This window comes from Histomonas meleagridis (assembly GCF_020186115.1).
Source record: "Histomonas meleagridis strain 2922-C6/04-10x chromosome Unknown scaffold_61, whole genome shotgun sequence".
Classification (NCBI taxonomy): Eukaryota; Parabasalia; order Tritrichomonadida; family Dientamoebidae; genus Histomonas; species Histomonas meleagridis.
In genome coordinates this window covers 2,377,366-2,401,994 of record NW_027150931.1, presented here as the reverse complement: position 1 = coordinate 2,401,994, position 24,629 = coordinate 2,377,366, and the positions used below count along the sequence as shown (strand labels likewise).

Genomic DNA, 24,629 nt, shown 5'->3' with positions numbered 1-24,629 from the left:
ATAAGCGAGTGGCCGAGAAATAACCGTAATAATTCTGTTGAACCGCCGCCGATAAGCCAAAAATAAACTAAGGAAACAAAATTTAAAACAATTTCTTCAAAAAAATGATAATTATTATTTGTTGTATACTTCCATCAACGGATAAAAATCAGAAAGTCCATACTTGGCGTTAGTAATGCCAGTCTTTAAAAGGACTTATGATTTAAGAATATGCTTTTATAATGTTAACATTAATTTCATAATTTTTTGCTTGAGAGATACATAACATCAAAAATTATTCACCAATTTTCTGTAATGATCTATTTCTTTAGAATTGTTATCACTATAAAATACAAAAAACAAGAAATAACACCACAATAGTTTAATCAGTATTAAGAAATCCTTTGAACATATTATATATTATTTCAAACAATTGGTTTTCCATATCCCCTTCGGATGTATCGCTAAAAGCTTCATGTATTTTATCAACTTCTTCCGGGTTATTCCCTATGTAAGAAGCGATATTTGAAAATGCTTTTACTACCATTTCATTATGTTTTGGAGCCAAATCATTTTTTATGAATTCCACGAACTCATAAAACATATTAATTTTTGTGTGTTCAAAGAATGCATTCCAAAGCAATTGTATCACATTACCGCTAATACAAATTAGATTCAATGATCTAATGATTATGTTTTTCCTATTTCTAAATGATAACGAATAATAATTACTAATAATTTTTATAAAAGAATCACTATCTAATACCAATAGAAAATCATCATATGAATAACCCATTATATAAAAAAGAATATGAATAAATTGACATATACTTGATTCTCCGAAATTTTCAATTTTTGTAACAAGTTCAATAATTTGTTTTGTTGCTTGCTTCATTTCAGCATTATCTGTCTCACAATAATTACGAACAATTGACAACAAGTAAAACATTTCTAAACCACGTGGAAGTGCAAGTTGAAATAATTCGAAGATATTTATCGATGTAAAAAATTGATAAACAAGAAAAGTGTCAGCATCAAACGTGATGTGGTAAAGATATTTAAGTGTGTACAGAACAAATGGTGTATTATAATGAAGAATACACGTTATACATTTGACTGTAATTGGGATACAAAACTCAATAAGAAAATTTGGATATTTTTCTTGAACATACTCATAATTTTTGAAAAATGAAACTAAAAATCTCAAACAACCTGTAAGAGCTTCAAGTGACCGAACGTCTTGTGCGGATTTTTCACAGTAATAGTCAATGTTCTTGGGTAAAAGCCAAACTATCGAATTTTTATCATTTATCTGTGAAATGAGAAAATCGGGATAGATAGTAAAAACTTTGGCATAAATGCGAAGAATCGATCTAACAATTGGAAAATCATCTACATCAGAACCAAGAATTTTAAGAAAAGTGCTAAATAATTCATCTGAAAGAATCCCATCAAGATATTTGTTTTCTTCGCATATTGCCCATCGGTAAGGCTTAAGGAGAGGTTCCTTGTATGCATATTTATCTGATTGAAGATTTTCCATTAATAATTCAATAATTAATTTGTCAGAACAAAGTGAAAACTCTTTGTTTTTTGCCTGCTTCTCAAGAAGTGAAATTCCAACCATATAAGTCTCATAGCGTGATGACAACAATTTTTGATAAACAATATGAAAATCTTCCGTATCATAATGTTGAAGTATTGAAGTGTTACCAAAATTTCTCTTTGATGCTTTGTAACCGATCATAAAATGAATTTCTTGGCAAGTGAACTTCTCTGTGAAGCAGAAAAGTTAAAACCGTTATGAAATTAACGGTCAAATGAATACTTAAACGGTCATTTCGAACGAGGCTATTTTTTGACATTTTATCATAATGTAAACTATTCAATGTTTTTTGACTAACCGTTTATTTGAACGCAAGTTATTGATGAATGGCGAACCTGACGCACAGCTCTATGTTCCAGATAATCCTCAAGAAAAAGCAGATAATGACTCACTTTCTTTTCAGTTTCATATTAATGTAAAGTGGATTCCAATTGTTTTTTCTATTATTTTAATTATTATGATAATTGTAAATTATGCAATGTTTGATATAGAAAAAGGTGAATGGCCAACTATTTCTAGAACAGCTAGTGTATTTCCAATGAATCGTATTTTTGCAGTATGCATGTCATGTTCAGGATTTATCATATTCTTTTACTGCAATGGAGTTGTTGATCACCTTCAATTAAGTGGCTTTTCGTCTGCCAAATATTTCAAAATTGCGGCAGTAGCTGTCCCAGTATTTCTAATTGCAATAGGTAATTGTGGCATGAATGATAATCTTACAGCTCACAATACACTTGCAGGTATAGGGTTTTTAACATTTCTTGTTTTCCCTGTTTTAATATTTTTTGGGCATCATAAAATTGGAATCTTGAGATACAAAATTCCCAAAATTGTTCTAGCAATTTTGACATTTGTTTGTCTAATTCCTTTTGTATCGCTTGTAGGACATGACAGGCATTCTAAAGCTGCGCATGCGCTCACTGTGTTTGAGTTCATCACTTTGTTCTTGCTGTTCATTCTTTTCCTTTTGAATATTATTGAATTCAACGAAATAAAAGTTGATTTCAAGTTTGGTGAATCGGAATTTGACACTTCAGATTTAACCAAAAATCTTGTTTAATAAATAGTACTATATTAATAAATTATTATGATGTAAAATAAAAAATAATTCTTCTTTTGTTCAATGAGTAATTTTATTATTCCTATTTAATATTTGGAAATTATTTACATTATTTAAAATTGCATTTATGTGGGCAGCTTTTAATAATCGTTTTACTATTTCTGTGTAACCCTTTACAGATGCAAGTGTAGGCGCTGTATTAAATAATTTAAATAATTTGCAAATATTATATTTTGAAATCCAAAATTATTAAAGTAAATATAAAATAAAACAAATAAATATTTTTAGCATTGATATCAATTCTTTTTTGTTCAAGAAGTAATTTAACTATTTCTATATGACCTTTTTCTGATGCTTCAATAAGTGTTGTTTCAAATAATTCCCAAATATTATATTGAAATAAGAAATTATTAAAATAAATATAAAATAAAACACATAAATATCTTTTGCATTAATATCAATTGATAATTTAAATAAACTTATTTACGACAGATTTATTATACATATTTATCTATTTCTTTCTCCAAATCGAATATTGATTCGAATATTCTCTTTCCCTCTGCATTCATCACTCGATGTTTCTTATCAAACAGCATCACTTGTTCGTTCTTCAATCCGATTCCATTGTAAGCCAAAACGTCAGTTGGTCGATTTCCGAATCCGAACACAATCGGGTTCACGTTGTCTGGGAACAGCGACTGCAAGTTCTTCAGCGCAGGTATCTTGAACTCGTGTGGCTTTCGCTTAAATTCTCGTTTGAATGCCTTAAATAGTCGATCGGGACAAGTGATCAATGGGCCATCAGGAATCGAAACCCCATTTTGCTGAATCTTTTGCAACATTTTCCGCGTTAGTGGTGCTTCCCCAATTGGCCTTGAGCTTAAATATATAAATACAAATCCGCGTTTGGCTAAATGGGAATATAATTGTACAAGACCAGGATGTGTCCAATCCTTACCAACGGCTGGTAAGAAATGACCTAAAATATCAGAACTGGTAACTGTTCCATCAACATCTGAAACAATAAATTTGGTGTTAGTGTTAAATAGGAAAAGTGACGCGGTGACCGTTTTCGGACCTTGAATAAGAGACGAGACTGTGAAGGTGATGACGTTCTTGTTGGGGTTAAGAAGATGTCTAATGCCTGCAAGAAGAACAGGTGATGGTGTGGGATCAATTTCGATTGAGGTAACTTCTGGATCATCGGTTATGGATTGTGACTTAGTGGATTGTGAAAGATCAATGGAACCTAATGCAGTGGAAATAGGAAGTGGATCTGGGTCTTCATAAAGAAAACATGCTTCTGTGTCAACAGATGAATCACGTGTAAGGATTTGAAAATCAAGTTCTTCTGAGGAATTAACAACACGAGCAGGTTCAGATTGTGAGAGAACTGAGCGAATATCTTTAGGCTTGATGGTAACGTTTGATGTTGACTTCATTGGATATGAGATTGATGTAGGATTGGCTTTAATTTGTTGAGATTCAAAAAATACACCCCTACCACGAAGATCAACACACATAAAAAATGGTGCAGTTTGGTCGTTAATTGAGATTGATATAATTTTACCTGTATGATGAAAAAGACCTAATTTTCCAAAGCGCAAGTGCCATGGCGATGACCTAAGAGTTCCATCTGGATGCTCAATTACGATTATGTCTAAAGCACCTGAAAGAGTGGATGGGTTGTATTTTATCATTTTTTCAAGATTTGGGTTTCCATACAAAAATACAAGTGAAAATTGTGGGAAATAACCGTCATTTCGGAATTATTTTTATTTGACCAGATATTAATACAAAACATGCGGATTAGTAAACACCTCAAATCCATAAATTAGGGTGCCCTGCCACTTTCAACATTTCTTTGAAATTTTTCCGTTATTTTTTTGGGGTGCTCCAAATATTTGAAATGAATGATTTGGATCAACTTCTCAGCCTTGAACCAGCAGAATTAATGGATCTTTTCAAAAAAGGAGATACAATAAATGAAATTGTTGTTAGTCAATTATTAGACAAATTAAATGAGATTAATGCAGAGTTACCAAATGTTCTTTTACTTCATGCTCCAATAACAATATGTGGTGATATTCATGGTCAATTATTTGATTTAGGGAATTTATTTTTAGCTGGAGGTGATATCAAAGATACACAATATCTTTTTATGGGTGATTATGTTGACCGTGGCTATCAATCTATTCAAACATTTCTTTATCTTGCCTTCCTTAAAGTCAAATATCCTCAACAAATTCATTTATTACGTGGAAATCATGAAGCACGTTCTGTTAATTTCGCTCATGGACTTAGTGATAGCTCTCTTAAGTTATACAACACTCATACAGTCTACAAGCTATTAAACGAGAGCTTTGATTTACTTCCATGTTGTGCCGTCATTGATCAGCGGGTCTTTTCAGTTCACGGTGGCATCAGTCGCCATGCGCCATCGCTTATGAACATTCAGTTATGCGATCGATTTCGTGAAATTCCATCTGCAGAATTTGATGAAGTTACAGACAATGATCGAATTCTTATTGATCTTTATTGGTCAGATCCGAGTGATGATGTAGAAGAGTATGCGCGCGGTCCGCGTGGTGCAGGATCACTTTATGGGCGAAAGGCGTTCGATCGCTTTATGCATTTTAATCATTTAAATCTATTGACGCGTTCGCACCAAATGGCAGAAGAAGGCTTCCATTATTACTTCGGGGATCGACTTCTTCTTGTTTGGTCAGCGCCGAATTACATGTACACGACGAACAGCAAAGCGACAGTTCTTAAACTTGACGAACATCACAATCGTCGACTTGTTGGATTTGAAGCACACGAAGACAGCGCCATTATGCCCGACACGACCACACTTTCATACTTTGTCTAAACATTGTCATGAAACACATTTTAATAAACAAATTTCATGAAAATATAAACAATTTAAAACATAAAATAATTTTAATAATTTTTTGTTCTCATTCTCATTTCTTGAATACAATAATTGATTTTAAATATATGAATATCACCATATAAAGATATTAAGGAAATGTAATCATAAATTTCATATATATTTACAAAAATAACTGATTTAAGTTAGAATGATGAAATATTATTATGAATTAAAAAGAATAAAAAAAATATTTAATATTTAATATATATAAAATATTTATTGAATTAATTTGACAATAAAATCCCGAATGTGATTGATGTTAGTTGAACTGCGTTCAAGAATTTCTTCAACAATTTGATAACTTATTTTATTGATGTCAACATATTCACTCAAATATTTGTTTCGCGTGTTTTCGTCAGTACGAAGATGTAATATAACATAAACAAGTGAATCGTGCGTATCATTATGTGTTGAAGAATATTTTATTATATCTTCGAAGTCTTGACTTGAAACTTTATAAATTGTTTCATTCGAATAAATTTCATTCAAATGATTCGATATAAATTTAATAACAAATTCTTTTTCTTCTTTCATCGGAAAAATATTTAAATATTCGACACAATTATAAACTGTGATGTTGCGTTCAAGAGAAAAGTTAAAATTATTCGAAATTTCGTCGATTTCTAAATATTTACAAATAATACCAAAGAAATATTCGTTCTCTTCACTAACTTCAACACATTGTAAATGAAGATATTCGATAATTAATTCAATCGGACCTTCAATGTTCGGAAGATTAATGAAATTATTTCGACTTTCTGAGATTTTACGTGATAAAAATGATCCAATGCTACGAATAATTCCATAACGACGTCCAAAATAAATCAAATAAAAATCATAAAGTTCTTTCATAGAAAAAATATTTAGAAGTTCTTCTCGTGGAACTTCAAAACATTTTTTCTTGACTGGTAATAATGTTTGAAGTTGATATTGATTTAATGTTTTAGTCACATGTGTAATATTAAATTGATTGTTAGTACAAAAAAATATATGAACCTTGACTTTTGACTCCTGGAAAAATTAACTGATGAAAATTATAAATACCTAACGTAGAAAGTAGATCTTGAAACCGTTGATCAAGATTCAGTGATTGATCTCCAAACATTAAATAAACACTTTGAATGTCTTGAATGTTATCACGTGTAGTAACTTTAAGTTGTCGTTGTCCAACATTAATAATATCTTTAGTAACACGTTCAAATGATGCCGAATTATCTTCAAATTGAATTAACGATGTTTGAAAGTCAAAAAGATCTTCTTTATATTTAAAACGAAAAATATGAAGAAGAAGAATCTTACCATATTTACTGAATGTTTCAAATATATCTTTTTTCGTGCTATATTTCGGTAAATTTTCAACAAGTGCATAACATTTTTTTGGTGGCATCTTAGAAAAACTGTCATAATTAACGGTTCCTTCATTCTTATTGATTTTTTATTTGATTTGATAAATGAAAAAAAATTCAGAAAATTTTTTTAAAAAAAGAAATGACGTTGAAATAAATATATGTTTTAATTCATTTTATATAATGAACTTGAAAGTTCTTGTTTGCACCGTATAAGAAAATAACTTTGTGGAAGACCTCCAGCATCCCAAACTTCAATATTAGTTTCATTGGGAACCCAAGTTTCAAGTCGATGTTCAATTTCACTCTTAAATTGTTGGTCGTTATATTGAACTGACATCATGGCACGTTTCGCTGTGTTTAATCGTTGAATATTCTTTTGATATTTAATTTGGCCAAGCAATGGAAGTGATAATGCTTTGTTTTGACTTCGTGCTCGTTCCATATTTTCAGCGTTCCGACGTTCTATAATTTTATGATGTTTCTGTTGAAATAATGTAAGCTTTTTCTTCACTTTCAGAAACATTAATTTGATGAATCAAATTATATAAAACTGTTTCTTTCTCTTCAAGATATTCGTCATATTCTTCTTCTGTATTAAAATCTTCAAGTTTTAAATTATATACTTGTGATACTTTCCGATTCATTGCAATTTCTGATTGATTTAAAATATTTCCTTCTCTTTTGTTTGTTTTTGTTTTGTTCATTTTGTCACTTTTATTATTTCAATCAATAAACGGTCGTTGTTCTCACATTTATTCAAAATGAATTTTATTCTTCTTTTTATATACACACAAACAAAATTAAAATTTTATTTGAATATTTATTATTTAACAATCATAAAAAGGAATTATGAACTCTCCATCAAAATTATTATTTTAGAATAACAAATTACTTTTCGAAGGCATAATTAAAGTACGGATGTTCCAATGCTTCTTTAGCTGTAATTCTTTTCTTTGGATCTATTACTAACATTTTAGACAACAAGTCGAGTGCTTCTGGAACAAAAAGATGTGCATTATCGTCTGTTTTCCAATGGTCCCAGTTCTTCTTTTTCTGTGCTGTTAGTTTCGGTACTAAGTGTTGCGGGATTCTTAATTTATAATCATTCGCAAATTGAAATAATTCATCGCTTCCACATACTTGAGCAATGTTAAGCAACAACTCGTCAGGATCTCGTCCTCTAAAAAATGGCATCTTTCGAAAGAGAAAAGTTGCAAATGTGCAACCAAGTCCCCATATGTCAACACTAAAGTCATAATAATTATAGTTAAGAAGTAGCTCGGGAGCTTTGTAGTTGCGTGTAGCTACACGTACGGGGTATGCCGTTTGTGGAGAATAATATGCGGCTAATCCCCAATCAATTACGCGTAGCTTTTTGCTGTTGGCATCAATCATAATGTTCCCCGGCTTGATGTCGCGATGCATAATCCCATGTGAATGTGCATGATCAAGAGCTTTAAGAATTTGATACATGTATAAAGATAAATCATGGGTTGTAAGTTGGATTATAAATTGTTTAAAATCAGTTGTAAAAACATACTCCATAACCAACGTGATAAATAAAGATTCGGGATCTTGAACTACATCATAAAGTTTGGTAACAAATGGACATTTTCGCAGAGCTATAAGTACTTTGATCTCGCGGTTGATCTTAGCAATTTTAACAGGTCGTAGAACTTTAAGAACGCATAATATACCATCTTTTCTAATTCCAGAAAAAACAGTACTATACTTTCCACGTCCAATCCTTCCAATTAACTCATAATCGTCAATGTTACCAAGTTTGTAGTTGATTGTTTCTTCTTGCTCTTGTTCATTTGTGCTTGACCTGTTCTGGATCATTTGGTGGAAGAAGGTATCCAAACAAACCTCTCAAATTTTCTTTTTCACTGCGTTCGTTCGGTGTTTGTCAGAAATTTGAAACAAACCGCCAAAACTGAAATCCTTCAAAAATGATGTGCGTAGGCTTTTGTCTATATGTTTCTTTTATAATTTTGGTTTGATGAACTTATATAATTTCAACTAAGATTTTATTCATTTATGGAATTTGATTAAAATCTTCTGTAAAAATCTTTTTTTTTTGCTCAATTTTTTAGTTTTCATCATTTCAATAAATTTTATTTTAATAAATCAATGAATTTTCTGTTTGAATTACAACACATAAACTTTTTGACGTAATTTCTATAAATCATTTTCTTAATTAATATTTTCATTAACTACAAAAAAAAATTAATTCCAAACGATGACATTTTTAATAATAATTCATTCAAACGTTAATTTTATTTCTTTTACCATATTACAAAAGTATTCAGTAAAAGTCGCGTCGATTTTCAGGTTGTTACCTTTTCCTATTTTAATTGCCAAGTCTTGTGCGCAGCATTTAACTTTATCCTCAAGGTTATCCAACTCATTCCTATCGAAAGGCGTCTTAAAGTGCGTTCTAAATAATCTTTCGTGATCTTTTAACTTCACTTCGGTTTTAATTTCTTTAATCGTTTGATATATAATCAAGTTCGCCAGCATGAAGAATATCTTTTCGTCTCTTTGTGATGGAGAAGATCGCGTGAATGTTAATGTCGCAAATTTCCGACAATATAATTGGAATGCGTTTTTAGATGAATCAAAGATTTTGTTGAAGATGTATAACCCTTCAGACCTCCCGAATATGAATTTTCGACATTGGAGATTTTCTTCGAACTTTTCAGGTGTCATTTCGAATGATATTATTTTCGGTTTAAAGAAATTTGTTTCTGTTTTGAATGAAATTTCTTGTTTTAGCATTACAAATGCGGTTTCCTTAAAATCTTTAATCGTCTTATGTGGAATGTCCACTTTACTACCTAAACAATCATGACAAATAGCACTTATAATATTGATGTCGACTTCAGTTATTGGTATTTGATTAGTTTTCGTGAAAATCAAATCATTCATTTTGGGTAATGGAAAAGTGTCACTGTTGAATTTGGTGAAACATTCGTAAACAAAATCCTTATGCTTGTCTCGGATCTCATTATATAACTTGTTGAAGTCTTCTTCCTTGGGTGGCATCTTCTTTCGGATTTCTGACGTGAATTTGGGAGAGACATTTAATAACGAAAATACACGATAGAGAAAAATGTCAAAGATGGCGTTGGAAACACGGCCTGATTGTTTCGTGGTGATGATGAGACCTTTGGCTGTAGCAATTTGATAATTAGACATATATGGAACACTAATCTTGAAACTTTCTTTGAAGATTTTAACAAGAGAATCAAAGGTAAGACGTACATGTGATTGGGAAATTTTTCCGAAAAATGTGTCTATCAGTTTTTCTTGGAAGAAATATGAATATTTGAGAAAATGTCCAACAAGAAGATATGAGTTAGGATCATCATTAAAGGCATTGATGAAGTCGAAAGCTGCACCAACATATTCTTCGTAGGCAAAGTTAGAAAAAATCGTTGGGAATGTTGAATTCAAAAAATAGTTTGTAATGACACTGCAACCTGGATACGCTTTTTGTACGGCTGCAAAAAAGTTTGTGTTCTTGACGATAGAATTTTTATCCTTAGAATTAATAGAAAGAAGTTTATCTAAATTATTCTTAAGCTGCGCCGATTTTTCGGGAGAACGGTTTAAATAGGTAAAAATATTTGGCTCTGGAAGTTCATTGCATCCAATTTTGAGTAATATAATATCAAGAAATCCATTAATCTTGCAGCAAATATTAAATGCCTTGAACTTTTCAAAGACATGATCAACATAGAAGTTAAAGTATTCATTAGAGTCAAAAGCGTAATATCCTTTTAGGTCTTGATTTTCCTCCATTCTTCCAGTCGATTTGACTAGAATTTACTTTTTGTGAATTCAAATGTTTATTTAACCGATTTTGCGGCAAATTTTCCAAAATAAAAATAAAAAAAATTGCATAAAAAAAGATATTGACAAAAAATTCAGAATAGATGCTGTTACAAATCAAGTTTATATTTATATATCTATATTAATGATGAATATGAAACTAAAATTAAACAAAGAGATGAACGAAATCAAAGAGTTGAAGAAGCGAAACGAAATATTTTAACCATTGAAAGAAAACTTTCATCAATTATTGAGTTTAATAATAATATTGATGATTCTACACATAATAAAATGATTGAATTACGACAAGAAAGTGATGAACTTCATAAACGACATATCGAACTTCTTTCTAAACGAATTGAATTATTAAGTAAATTAAAAGATCGCTTAAAGCCACGACGAAAACGAATTCTTAATGAGATTGAAACGTTAGATATCAATAAAATTGAACATCAATTACAAGAATCACAAAAAGAAAAGGAAGAATCGACCGAACTTTATAATGAAATTTCACGAAACATTGAAGAAATTGAAGAGAAACATCAACAAATTAATGTTGATATAACAGAACTCGAAGAGAATATTATTAAATTAAAGAAAGTTGAAGAACGAACGAATAAAATGATCAATACACATAAGAAAGCTTTAGAACGAATCACAGGAAGGATCTCACTTCTTCATCAACGCCAAGAAGAAACGATTCAACAACAACGCGACATTGGGACAATTCCAGAGAATGAGATCAAAGAAATCGAAGAATTACGAACATCCGAATTATTACGTCAACTAAGTATTGTTAATGAAAACTCAAAGAGATATCGCCATGTTAATAAGAAAGCCATTGAACAACATCGATCATTTAGCACACAACAAAATGAATTACAAAAGCGCCAAGCATTTTAATTTTATTATGGATTTTGTTTTCAAAAAGGAATGAATTCTTTATAGATGAATTATTTAGAAATCATTCAAACAAAGGAAGAATAAATTAATAAAAATATTTCAAACATTATAAAAATATTTATTAATTCTATCAATCAAATGAATTTACAAGAATCATATTATTTAATTGATAGAAAAATTAAATGAAATTTAATTGATGAAAATGAGAACGAAAATATTTGGTTAAAGTATTTTGTTCATTATAAAATTAATTTAATTTATTATAAATCAAACGAAAATTTTTCGAAAAATTATGAATAACAATCAAAGAATAATTTAAATGATATATAAAAAGAAGAATAAAATTCATTTTGAATAAATGTGAGAACAACGACCGTTTATTGATTGAAATAATAAAAGTGACAAAATGAACAAAACAAAAACAAACAAAAGAGAAGGAAATATTTTAAATCAATCAGAAATTGCAATGAATCGGAAAGTATCACAAGTATATAATTTAAAACTTGAAGATTTTAATACAGAAGAAGAATATGACGAATATCTTGAAGAGAAAGAAACAGTTTTATATAATTTGATTCATCAAATTAATGTTTCTGAAAGTGAAGAAAAGCTTACATTATTTCAACAGAAACATCATAAAATTATAGAACGTCGGAACGCTGAAAATATGGAACGAGCACGAAGTCAAAACAAAGCATTATCACTTCCATTGCTTGGCCAAATTAAATATCAAAAGAATATTCAACGATTAAACACAGCGAAACGTGCCATGATGTCAGTTCAATATAACGACCAACAATTTAAGAGTGAAATTGAACATCGACTTGAAACTTGGGTTCCCAATGAAACTAATATTGAAGTTTGGGATGCTGGAGGTCTTCCACAAAGTTATTTTCTTATACGGTGCAAACAAGAACTTTCAAGTTCATTATATAAAATGAATTAAAACATATATTTATTTCAACGTCATTTCTTTTTTTAAAAAAATTTTCTGAATTTTTTTTCATTTATCAAATCAAATAAAAAATCAATAAGAATGAAGGAACCGTTAATTATGACAGTTTTTCTAAGATGCCACCAAAAAAATGTTATGCACTTGTTGAAAAATTTACCGAAATATAGCACGAAAAAAAGATATATTTGAAACATTCAGTAAATATGGTAAGATTCTTCTTCTTCATATTTTTTCGTTTTAAAGATAAAGAAGATCTTTTTGACTTTCAAACATCGTTAATTCAATTTGAAGATAATTCGGCATCATTTGAACGTGTTACTAAAGATATTATTAATGTTGGACAACGACAACTTAAAGTTACTACACGTGATAACATTCAAGACATTCAAAGTGTTTATTTAATGTTTGGAGATCAATCACTGAATCTTGATCAACGGTTTCAAGATCTACTTTCTACGTTAGGTATTTATAATTTTCATCAGTTAATTTTTCCAGGAGTCAAAAGTCAAGGTTCATATATTTTTTGTACTAACAATCAATTTAATATTACACATGTGACTAAAACATTAAATCAATATCAACTTCAAACATTATTACCAGTCAAGAAAAAATGTTTTGAAGTTCCACGAGAAGAACTTCTAAATATTTTTTCTATGAAAGAACTTTATGATTTTTATTTGATTTATTTTGGACGTCGTTATGGAATTATTCGTAGCATTGGATCATTTTTATCACGTAAAATCTCAGAAAGTCGAAATAATTTCATTAATCTTCCGAACATTGAAGGTCCGATTGAATTAATTATCGAATATCTTCATTTACAATGTGTTGAAGTTAGTGAAGAGAACGAATATTTCTTTGGTATTATTTGTAAATATTTAGAAATCGACGAAATTTCGAATAATTTTAACTTTTCTCTTGAACGCAACATCACAGTTTATAATTGTGTCGAATATTTAAATATTTTTCCGATGAAAGAAGAAAAAGAATTTGTTATTAAATTTATATCGAATCATTTGAATGAAATTTATTCGAATGAAACAATTTATAAAGTTTCAAGTCAAGACTTCGAAGATATAATAAAATATTCTTCAACACATAATGATACGCACGATTCACTTGTTTATGTTATATTACATCTTCGTACTGACGAAAACACGCGAAACAAATATTTGAGTGAATATGTTGACATCAATAAAATAAGTTATCAAATTGTTGAAGAAATTCTTGAACGCAGTTCAACTAACATCAATCACATTCGGGATTTTATTGTCAAATTAATTCAATAAATATTTTATATATATTAAATATTAAATATTTTTTTTATTCTTTTTTAATTCATAATAATATTTCATCATTCTAACTTAAATCAGTTATTTTTGTAAATATATATGAAATTTATGATTACATTTCCTTAATATCTTTATATGGTGATATTCATATATTTAAAATCAATTATTGTATTCAAGAAATGAGAATGAGAACAAAAAATTATTAAAATTATTTTATGTTTTAAATTGTTTATATTTTCATGAAATTTGTTTATTAAAATGTGTTTCATGACAATGTTTAGACAAAGTATGAAAGTGTGGTCGTGTCGGGCATAATGGCGCTGTCTTCGTGTGCTTCAAATCCAACAAGTCGACGATTGTGATGTTCGTCAAGTTTAAGAACTGTCGCTTTGCTGTTCGTCGTGTACATGTAATTCGGCGCTGACCAAACAAGAAGAAGTCGATCCCCGAAGTAATAATGGAAGCCTTCTTCTGCCATTTGGTGCGAACGCGTCAATAGATTTAAATGATTAAAATGCATAAAGCGATCGAACGCCTTTCGCCCATAAAGTGATCCTGCACCACGCGGACCGCGCGCATACTCTTCTACATCATCACTCGGATCTGACCAATAAAGATCAATAAGAATTCGATCATTGTCTGTAACTTCATCAAATTCTGCAGATGGAATTTCACGAAATCGATCGCATAACTGAATGTTCATAAGCGATGGCGCATGGCGACTGATGCCACCGTGAACTGAAAAGACCCGCTGATCAATGACGGCACAACATGGAAGTAAATCAAAGCTCTCGTTTAATAGCTTGTAGACTGTTTGGCTATTATAAAGTTTGAGCGAATTGTCGCTTAAACCATGAACAAAATTAACAGAACGTGCTTCATGATTTCCACGTAATAAATGAATTTGTTGGGGATATTTGACTTTAAGGAAGGCAAGATAAAGAAATGTTTGAATAGATTGATAGCCACGATCAACATAATCACCCATAAAAAGATATTGTGTATCTTTGATATCACCTCCAGCTAAAAATAAATTCCCTAAATCAAATAATTGACCATGAATATCACCACATATTGTTATTGGAGAATGAAGTAAAAGAACATTTGGTAACTCTGCATTAATCTCATTTAATTTGTCTAATAATTGACTAACAACAATTTCATTAATTGTGTCCCCTTTTTTAAAAAAGTCCATTAATTCTGCTGGTTCAAGACTGAGAAGTTGATCCAAATCATTCATTCCAATTATTCGGAGCACCCCAAAAAAATAACGAAGAACGATAACAAAAAGAAAAAATCCAATTTTCCGAATAAATCAGAGTGCGAAAAGGAAGTTTCTATCATAACTATGCTCGCCATTGTATAAAATATTCATGAAATAATAATAAAGTAAAAATATTAATTATAGTCAAATTTTTAGAAGTTGTCATTCAACGATTGATGAATGGGGGAGTTTTCACTTTTTGAATCTTATTCGATCGTTACAAGAAAGTTGAATCCCGCCATTCAAAAGATGTACGTTTAAAGTTTACCAGATTTGGCGCTCCTACAAAGTTCAATGAACATTAAGAGGGTAATTGTTCATGGATTTAAATCATATGATGATACAGTTGTGTTTGGGCCTTTTTCTCCTGGAACAAATGCTCTTGTTGGTTTGAATGGAACAGGTAAATCAAATTTCTATTCAGCAATTAGTTTTGTTTTACTTGATGAATATGCCCACATCAGAATTTCTGATAGGAAAGCTTTACTTCATGAAGGGCAAGGTCAAAATGCGATGACAGCTTATGTTGAAATAGTTTTCGATAATAAAAATCGAATAATTTCAATTGACAATGATGAAGTATCAATTCGAAGAAGTATTGGTCTCAAAAAAGATGAATACTTTATTGATAGAAAAAATTCAACTAGACAAGATGTTCATAATTTATTAGAAAGTTGCGGATTCTCACCATCAAGTGGTTATTACATAGTCAGGCAAGGCAAAGTTAGTTCCCTTGCAATGATGAAAGATTCAGATCGTTTAGAACTTTTAATGGAAATTGCTGGAACTAAATTTTATGATCAACAACGTGATGACTCGCTCAAATTAATTGCTGAATCACATGGAAGAATAGAGAAGATAAAAGAATCATTAGAATACATTGACGATAGACTGAAACAATTAGAAGATGAAAAGAAAGAACTTGAAGAAAATGAAAAACTTGAACGAGAAAAACGCGCAATTGAATTCTTAATACAAAGAAGAGAAATCAGTTCGATTGAGGATGAATTACAAGAAAAAGAAGCAGAAAGAGAAATTGAAAATAATTCAGCAGAAACATATAAAGAAGATTTCGAACGAGTTCATAACGAAATCAAAGAAAAACAAAATGAACTTCAAGACTTAAAATCAACAGAGAAAATCCTTATTTCAGACAAAGAAAAATTAGAATTAAGGAAAAACAATGCAATTCGATCACAAACAAGAGCCGAATTTAAGTTTAATCAATTACAAGAAAAACTTGAAAACTCTGATAGACTTAAAAACGAATTACAAATGAAACTTGATAAAGTTGAACAATCAATAGCATCAACGAATAATGAATATGAAGCAGTTAATTCTGAATTTACAGAAGTCGCTAATAAAAAAGCATCAGTTGATGGAGAACTTGAAGGTTTACAACAAGTCATTGGAGGAAAAATCAAAGATCCGACTTCAACGCAAAGTGAATTATCAAGAGCAAAATCGATATTTAATACACTTGAAAGAGAAGCGCATTCACTTCATACCGAAATCGAACAAATTCAAGAAAAATTAGGAAACTATGATGCACAAAAATCGAAACTTATAAATGATATTAACGAATGTAAACAACAACAAATAAAAGCAAAAGAAAATCAAAACATATGTATGAATAAGAGAAAAGAGTTATGGAAAAAAGAAGATCGTCTTAAACGTGAATCTAAGAAAGTACAACAACAAATCGAAAAATATCATCAAAAATTATCACGCGTTATGCCACCAGATGTAAGTCAAGCGATTACTTCTATTAAAGAATTAAATCAAGAAGGTGTTTATTCACCAATATATGATTTAATAACATGTGATGAAGAATTATTAACAGCAATTAATGTTGTAGCTAAATCAAGACTTTATAATATCGTTGTCGAAAATGATGAAATTGCAGATTCATTAATTAAATTCCTTCTTAAGAATGAATTTGGACGGATATCATTTCTATCATTAAATATATTAAAACAAATGGATTTCGAACCACCAGAAGGAGTCGTTACATTAATATCTAAATTAAATTATGATGAGAAATTTGAACCTGCAATATATAAAGTGTTTGGTAAAACTGCATTAGCAAATAATCTTAGAGAAGCGACTGAAATTGCAGCAAGATATAATATAAGTTGCGTAACTTTGGAAGGAGATTTCGTTAGTGCAAATGGTCCTATGACTGGTGGTTCAAGAACACAAAAGAAATCGCCATTATCTATTTCGAATTATCTTGAAAAGAAAGAAGAAAAAGGAAGAAGATTAAAAGAAGAAATCAATGAAGCACAAGCAGAACTAAAAGAAATAGATAAAGAATTACAATATTATAATAATCAATTAAATGAATTAAAATATAAAAAATTGGATTTAGAAGGAGAAAAGAATAAACTTATTTCAATGATAGGTTTTACTAATGATGAATATGAAACTAAAATTAAACAAAGAGATGAACGAAATCAAAGAGTTGAAGAAGCGAAACGAAATATTTTAACCATTGAAAGAAAACTTTCATCAATTATTGAGTTTAATAATAATATTGATGATTCTACACATAATAAAATGATTGAATTACGACAAGAAAGTGATGAACTTCATAAACGACATATCGAACTTCTTTCTAAACGAATTGAATTATTAAGTAAATTAAAAGATCGCTTAAAGCCACGACGAAAACGAATTATTAATGAGATTGAAACGTTAGAAATCAATAAAAATTGAACATCAATTACAAGAATCACAAAAAGAAAAGGAAGAATCGACCGAACTTTATAATGAAATTTCACGAAACATTGAAGAAATTGAAGAGAAACATCAACAAATTAATGTTGATATAACAGAACTCGAAGAGAATATTATTAAATTAAAGAAAGTTGAAGAACGAACGAATAAAATGATCAATACACATAAGAAAGCTTTAGAACGAATCACAGGAAGGATCTCACTTCTTCATCAACGCCAAGAAGAAACGATTCAACAACAACGCGACATTGGGACAATTCCAGAGAATGAGATCAAAGAAATCGAAGAATTACGAACATCCGAATTATTACGTCAACTAAGTATTGTTAATGAAAACTCAAAGAGATATCGCCATGTTAATAAGAAAGCCATTGAACAACATCGATCATTTAGCACACAACAAAATGAATTACAAAAGCGTCAAGAAGAATTGATACAAAGTGAAGATGCCATCACAAGTTTAATTGCCAAACTTGATCAACGGAAAGATGAAGCTATTGCTAGTACATTTTCACAACTTTCTACGAATTTCTCTAAAGTTTTTTCAGAACTTGAACCGACCGCGCAAGCACAATTAGTACTTCAACGAGATGAAGAAAGTGGCTTCTATACAGGAATTGCGATCCATGTTCAATTTAATACAGAGAATGAAGTCTCAACATTGGATCAATTAAGTGGAGGTCAAAAGACATTAGTTGCATTATCATTAGTATTTGCTATTCAAAAGTTTTCGCCTGCGCCATTTTATTTGTTTGATGAAGTAGATTCAGCATTAGATGATAAATATCGAAAAACAGTCTCAGAAATGATTCATAAATTATCACATCCAGACGAAGGTAATGGAGCACAAATTATATTTACTACATTTAAGAAAGAATTATTGGAAGAATGTGATAAATATTTCGGAATTAAAATGACGCGAGGCCATAGTACAGTTTTAGCGATCACACAAGAAGAAGCAGAACGAATTATATCAGAAGAAGTTTAAAATAAATTTATTCGATAAACATTTTGTCAATTTTTAACAGAACATTGTATTTTTGTAATAGTTATTTTCAATATTTTTGAGTGTTTATATTTATAAATGAAATAAAAAGCAGTACGATACTAATATATAAATTTAATAAGTGAATTCTTTATTCTTTAAACTAAATTTCGTATGTTATCTCACTTTGAGAACATTAAAAACATTGATTTTAAAACAACTCCGAGTATTGGAATTACCATTAAAACTTGAACAAATTATTTTTAATTTAACGCAAGATAACATTGAAATAACTGTCAAAGAAACAATGAACATAATTGATTTAAATTTCCCATATTCATTATACAAAATCAATCATGACTCTGTCAAAATGTTTGGAAAGTTTACAAAATGTGACACGTTGGACAGAATTTAATTATAAACGTGCACGACGATAGGAACGGCTGCATCAACAGCGCATCAAGAGTAATTAAAATTGGCCATGGATTCCCAAGCGAAGAGCCAGGCAACTGTGACAATGAATAGAACTCATGCATCTCCTGCAGAAGAATGTAATGCCGCGTTAAAAGCAAATTGTATTGATGATAAAGAAATTTCACAATCGGGAATTCGCGAAATAGGCACAGCTGTAATCAGGCTAAATGAATGTAAAATGCTACATCTTGTTGACGAAAACGAAATTATGCATTTTCTTCAAATACAAAATCAAATTTTATTAAAATCAAAGGATTTTCCAATAGATCTTGTTGAAATTTCACTTAAATTTCTTGGTGCTCCTGATATGCCGTTACGTATTTATAATGATGAATGGATTACAAATATTATCAAAAAACTTCATGAGTTTTGTTTCTCAACTCTTTTTGTTGAAAGCAAAGAACCATCAAAATTACATCGTTTATTACCTTTGTTAACACAATTATCCAAAATCGTACAACAAATTACATTTACAGATTCAATCATTGTTGATTTAATATCAATTGCAATTCCATCGTATTTACTTCAAGAATCATCACCATCCTTACAGACAGCTGCTTGTTCCTTAATGACGTCCATCTTTAAACGCTATTCTCAATTTCGTCAATATTTAATTGAAGAAATATTTTCTTCTATTAAAAAACATCATGGGACGCCCAAAATTTTAATATTTTCCAACAATACACGTAAATATATTCAACCCATTACCCGAATAATATTAGAATTTGTTCAATCAATTACAAGTTTTCCATGTGATACTGAAAATGTTGTCAAAGAACTTATGAAAGAAATCATTGAATATTTTTTTGTTAATTCACTTAATAATAATACATTTTATCATTTGTTTGAACAATTCATTGAAGATCTTGGGACATGTTTAACACATCCATTTTATCCATCATCAGAACAATTTTTAAAGACTTCATTAGAATACTTTTTCCAAAGAATGACTAAAGATAGTAAAACTTCACGAATCTCAATTAAGTTATCATGCATTTCATTAACATCAATTACATTATGTTCACATAAAAGTAAAGAAGAAACAGAAGTAACTATACCTATAAGTGTTCTACACTCAATTAGTGATTTTCGAAAAGAACAAATCGATGATATTATTAATACAGAAAATAGTCATTTAACTTATGTTGATAATAATTATATATTAATGAAAATTAATCCAACATTTCCATCAAATCTTTTTGAAAAAATTTTATCTCGATTTATAATTTGTTTATTTTTAACGCAATCATTTAAATATTCAAATACATCAAATACTGCATTACCATTTCATATATCACAATGGTCATTAGAAGAAATGACAATTGAAGAAACAAATAATTATTTATTATGGTGGCGTGGGACTTTTCCAGAGAATGTTTTTGTTGAATTATCGATTGACATAACAGAGAAATTATATATAAATGATATCTCAAAACATTCAATGTTTGAAAATGTACATTTATTAATTCAACATTTACTTCGCGGATTATCTAATAAGAATTCATCAATTAGATCGAATTTATTACGAGGGTTTTCATCAATAATTGAAATTGAGCCAACACTTTTATATCATCCATTATTAGTCTCACAAATCCAAAATGCATTTTTAGATCCGACAGCATCAATTCGAGATGCAGTTCTTGAAATTATTACAAATTATATATCACAAAATGAACAATATTCATCGCCATATTTTAATGTAGTCCTTAATTGTTTAGCTGATTCTTCACCGATGGTAGTTAAAAGAGCATTAACGACAATATCGAAATTTACAAATTCTGCAGATGATAATAATATTTCATCATTATGTTATTTCTTAAGTTTAAAACTTCAAGATCCATTACCGAATGTCGCAAATTCAGCCAAATCTTCATTTATTCAAGCGTTTTTTGGTAATGCGAAAGATAAAGGACGAGTATTAATTCAAGTTATAAGTAAATATTCAGAACGTCCTAAATGGTTTCCAATATTTTTCAAAGAAATATTCCTTAAATATCATCAAGAAATTAAAGATATAATACAAGAAATAGTTGACATAGTTTGTATTGAAACTACATATCAAAGTGTATTTTTGTTACGAGAATTTTCTGAAATATTCCCAATGATTTGTTCGAATTATCATGAACGATTATTTTCACTTTTCATTTCTTGTCAAGATAATCAAATATTAAATATATTACCATATGTCCTGATAGCTATAATACCTGAAATACAAACTCCGAATTTAACTATGATTGGATTAACACTTAAACCAATGGAACAAATAATATGTTCAAAACCTTCAAATATTGTACGACCAGTAATCGAATTATGTTCCAAAATAATACAAAACATTTTTCCTGATTCAACAATCCTTTCTAATATTCAAAATCAATTTAGTAAATTCTTACGAAATAATATCCGAAACATTAATTCTTTAAATAATCCTGAAATGGAGACATTAACGAATCAAATTACAAGAGCGTTATTTGTATCAGGTTGTATTTATCGATATTATGGAGCAGAAGACAAAGAATTTGGTAAAGCTTTATGGGGTATCGTTACTAATTATTTTCGATCAAAAATACCAAAAATCCGAACTATAGTATTACAATGTGCATGTGATATTTGTATTCGAAGTAGTGATTTCATTAAAAATGCTAAAGGTATAGTAACAGCAGCATTCCAATTAGGGCCGCCAGAAAGTATTTCTGCGTTAATATTTCTAAAAAGTCTTTTAATCGAAGAATCACAAGCAGAAGATAATACAGCAATTGATGAAATACGACCTTTATATTCATCAAATCTTCATCAAACTTTCATGAAGCAAATACAACAATCATTTTTCTCTATCGATTCTAATATTCGTACAGCAGCGTTAGAGTTAACACGTGTTTCGTTACTTTATGGAATGACTGATCCACATAATTTAATACCTTATGTAATAACAATGCTATGTTCTAAAGAGCAATGTAATTTAGCAAAAGAAGTGTTGAAAGAAATAATGAATAATTATTCAGATGCTTTATTAAATCGTATTAATGATGGAATTAAATTATGTTTCCAATATGTTGAAATAATTACAAATAATAACTTAAACTTATATAATTTGGATGACATTATATATCATTTTGGTGATTTATATCCAATTTTAAATGATTCATTACGAAAGTCATTTTTGGATATAATAATTCACATTTGTAAAGATTCAATTACTTCAGGAGTGAACCCAATGTTCTTTAAATGGCTTATGAACTCTGTTATGAATATTCCATTTTCTTTAGCTAAAGAGCCAATATATTTGATACAACAATTGAACCAAAATACATCAATGATAATCACGTCGGTATTTTCGGACGCAAGAAGTGTTATATCAGAAGCTGGTGAATCAAGTGATGAGGAAATAATAGTAAATAGTGACCCGTCAACTTGGTACGCATCAATTCTGTTACTAAGAACTAAGCATTGGTTACTAAAGAAGTATCAAATTAATATCAAAAAATTGGATAAATTAAAGGATAAAATACCCGTAAAAGTGGCACTGATTCAAAATATCGATATGTCAAATGTGCCAATACCATTAAATCAAACATTGAGTGATTCAATGTTGGATTTATTTGCGTGTTTCCAATCTGCTATGAGAATGGAGAGATCACTTGCAAAGAAGTCTGAGGAAAAGAAAGAGAAAACAAAAAAGTCAAAACGTAAATCAAATGAAAGTGAGTAAAATTTTTGTATATTTTTTTTTAAGAAAAATGCACCGGCGTATTCAAGAAAAGTATTAATTTATTGTGTTGAATAAATTCTCAAAAGTTTTGAAGAGTGAAAAAAATTTATTACATCGGCATCTTCAGCTTAGGAAGAGTTATTTCGCATTTGTTGCTGAAGTGATTACTATGTAAAACGTCCGGCTGAGGTGTCGGTGTTAGATAGTTTGGAGTCATGAAACAGTTGGTGCAACAAATATCAAATAATGAATTTAACGAAATGTTTTATATGTGACTCGTCAGTTATGTATAGCCAAAGGATTTATTGTATTGGCGATTTTGATATCCTTTCTGGGTATAAATGCTTAAATTGATTGTCAAATTTGTAACTTGGAATAGGCAATCAAAGTAATCGACGAATTGCTTTTGAGTTACAATTTTTTATGGAGTTTATTGGAAAAATTCCATTATCGAATATTACATAATAAGAAGAGGATAAGTGAAAAAAAAACTCATTCACATTTTTAAATATTCACATGTTTTAACAATGCTTTTTAATTAAGAATTCAGTTTAAGTTTATATATATATTTACTAACTCCTAAATCTGAGAGATAAATTTTTCTTCTATAAAATCATCTGCAAATGGATTTTCTTCAATATTATTTGCTGTTGATACATTATGAAATGAGTTTTGGATTTCAACATCATTTTGTTCGATATTTTCTGTCTCTTGTTCTTCACTTAAATGTTTCTTATGCTTGATTTTATTTAAAAGAATAACAAGTAATGTTATAATTAGAATTGCAACGACTGCAGAGCAAACAGAAATGATAATTACATTTTGATTTTCATTTGTTTGAAATTCATTTGAATATAAAATTGTAAAGAAATAAGAATAAATACTATAATAAGTCGAATAGCAAATGATTGTGTAATTATAATAAATGAATCCTGTTTCAATATATGTATGTGATGAATTAATATATGAAAATGTATTTGAATTTATTTGTGAATAATAAATGATGATTTTTGTGTGATAGAATATAAATATGTTAAAGTGCTTATAAAAGTTAATGAAGAATTTATCAAAAATGATTTGGTAAATGTATTTGTATGTATTCTTTGATTGTACATCCATCTTGAACCACTAATAATTCGATTCCATTTGCAATTGTTTGTGGAAATAATATCATTTTGCATTCGATATTTTTAGATGCTGATTTATATATACAGATATTTGTTATATCCCAATTAGTAAGTGGAACAGCATCATAATTGATATTCGTTGCATATCGATATGTTCAATGATTATCTTCAAAAAATTCAAGAAAAGGAAGAAGAAATAGGTAAAAACATTCTGAAAATCTTGAAAATATTAGGTGAATATAAATAATAAAGGTACCATAAATTTAGATAATTTTTTGTTTAAAAATATTCTTTAGAAATTATTTTGGATAGCATTAATGATTGCAACTGTAATATATCTTTTTTTCAAAATCATAGTATTTTCACAAAAATGAAATAGAGCACAATGTACAATATTAAACAAAAAATCCTCTAT

The 24,629-nt window shown here is 29.3% G+C and overlaps 7 protein-coding genes across 7 annotated transcripts; 3 read left to right on the top strand and 4 right to left on the bottom strand.

The window, feature by feature from the left end:
• Positions 1–3,145: 3,145 nt before the first annotated feature.
• On the bottom strand, positions 3,146–4,348 carry GO595_010754 (putative lipin; the record flags this gene model as incomplete). The annotated part of the gene is made up of 1 exon (XM_067913467.1): positions 3,146–4,348. One exon carries the CDS (start codon positions 4,346–4,348, stop codon positions 3,146–3,148), a length of 1,203 nt encoding a protein of 400 aa, XP_067769492.1.
• Positions 4,349–4,602: 254 nt separating this feature from the next.
• On the top strand, positions 4,603–5,520 carry GO595_010753 (Ser/Thr protein phosphatase; the record flags this gene model as incomplete). Its single annotated transcript, XM_067913466.1, has 1 exon — positions 4,603–5,520. The coding sequence occupies one exon, from the start codon at positions 4,603–4,605 to the stop codon at positions 5,518–5,520; it is 918 nt and encodes a 305-aa protein (XP_067769491.1).
• A 2,300-nt stretch (positions 5,521–7,820) lies between these two features.
• GO595_010752 (CMGC family protein kinase) lies at positions 7,821–8,774 on the bottom strand (the record flags this gene model as incomplete). The annotated part of the gene is made up of 1 exon (XM_067913465.1): positions 7,821–8,774. The coding sequence occupies one exon, from the start codon at positions 8,772–8,774 to the stop codon at positions 7,821–7,823; it is 954 nt and encodes a 317-aa protein (XP_067769490.1).
• A 420-nt stretch (positions 8,775–9,194) lies between these two features.
• GO595_010751 (uncharacterized protein) lies at positions 9,195–10,739 on the bottom strand (the record flags this gene model as incomplete). Its single annotated transcript, XM_067913464.1, has 1 exon — positions 9,195–10,739. The coding sequence occupies one exon, from the start codon at positions 10,737–10,739 to the stop codon at positions 9,195–9,197; it is 1,545 nt and encodes a 514-aa protein (XP_067769489.1).
• A 321-nt stretch (positions 10,740–11,060) lies between these two features.
• On the top strand, positions 11,061–11,672 carry GO595_010750 (Chromosome segregation protein SudA; the record flags this gene model as incomplete). The annotated part of the gene is made up of 1 exon (XM_067913463.1): positions 11,061–11,672. The coding sequence occupies one exon, from the start codon at positions 11,061–11,063 to the stop codon at positions 11,670–11,672; it is 612 nt and encodes a 203-aa protein (XP_067769488.1).
• Positions 11,673–14,196: 2,524 nt separating this feature from the next.
• On the bottom strand, positions 14,197–15,114 carry GO595_010749 (serine/threonine-protein phosphatase 4 catalytic subunit B; the record flags this gene model as incomplete). Its single annotated transcript, XM_067913462.1, has 1 exon — positions 14,197–15,114. The coding sequence occupies one exon, from the start codon at positions 15,112–15,114 to the stop codon at positions 14,197–14,199; it is 918 nt and encodes a 305-aa protein (XP_067769487.1).
• Positions 15,115–15,477: 363 nt separating this feature from the next.
• Positions 15,478–18,910, top strand: GO595_010748 (RecF/RecN/SMC protein; the record flags this gene model as incomplete). Its single annotated transcript, XM_067913461.1, has 2 exons — positions 15,478–17,646; positions 17,885–18,910. 2 exons carry the CDS (start codon positions 15,478–15,480, stop codon positions 18,908–18,910), a joined length of 3,195 nt encoding a protein of 1,064 aa, XP_067769486.1.
• Between the last annotated feature and the right edge of the window lie 5,719 nt (positions 18,911–24,629).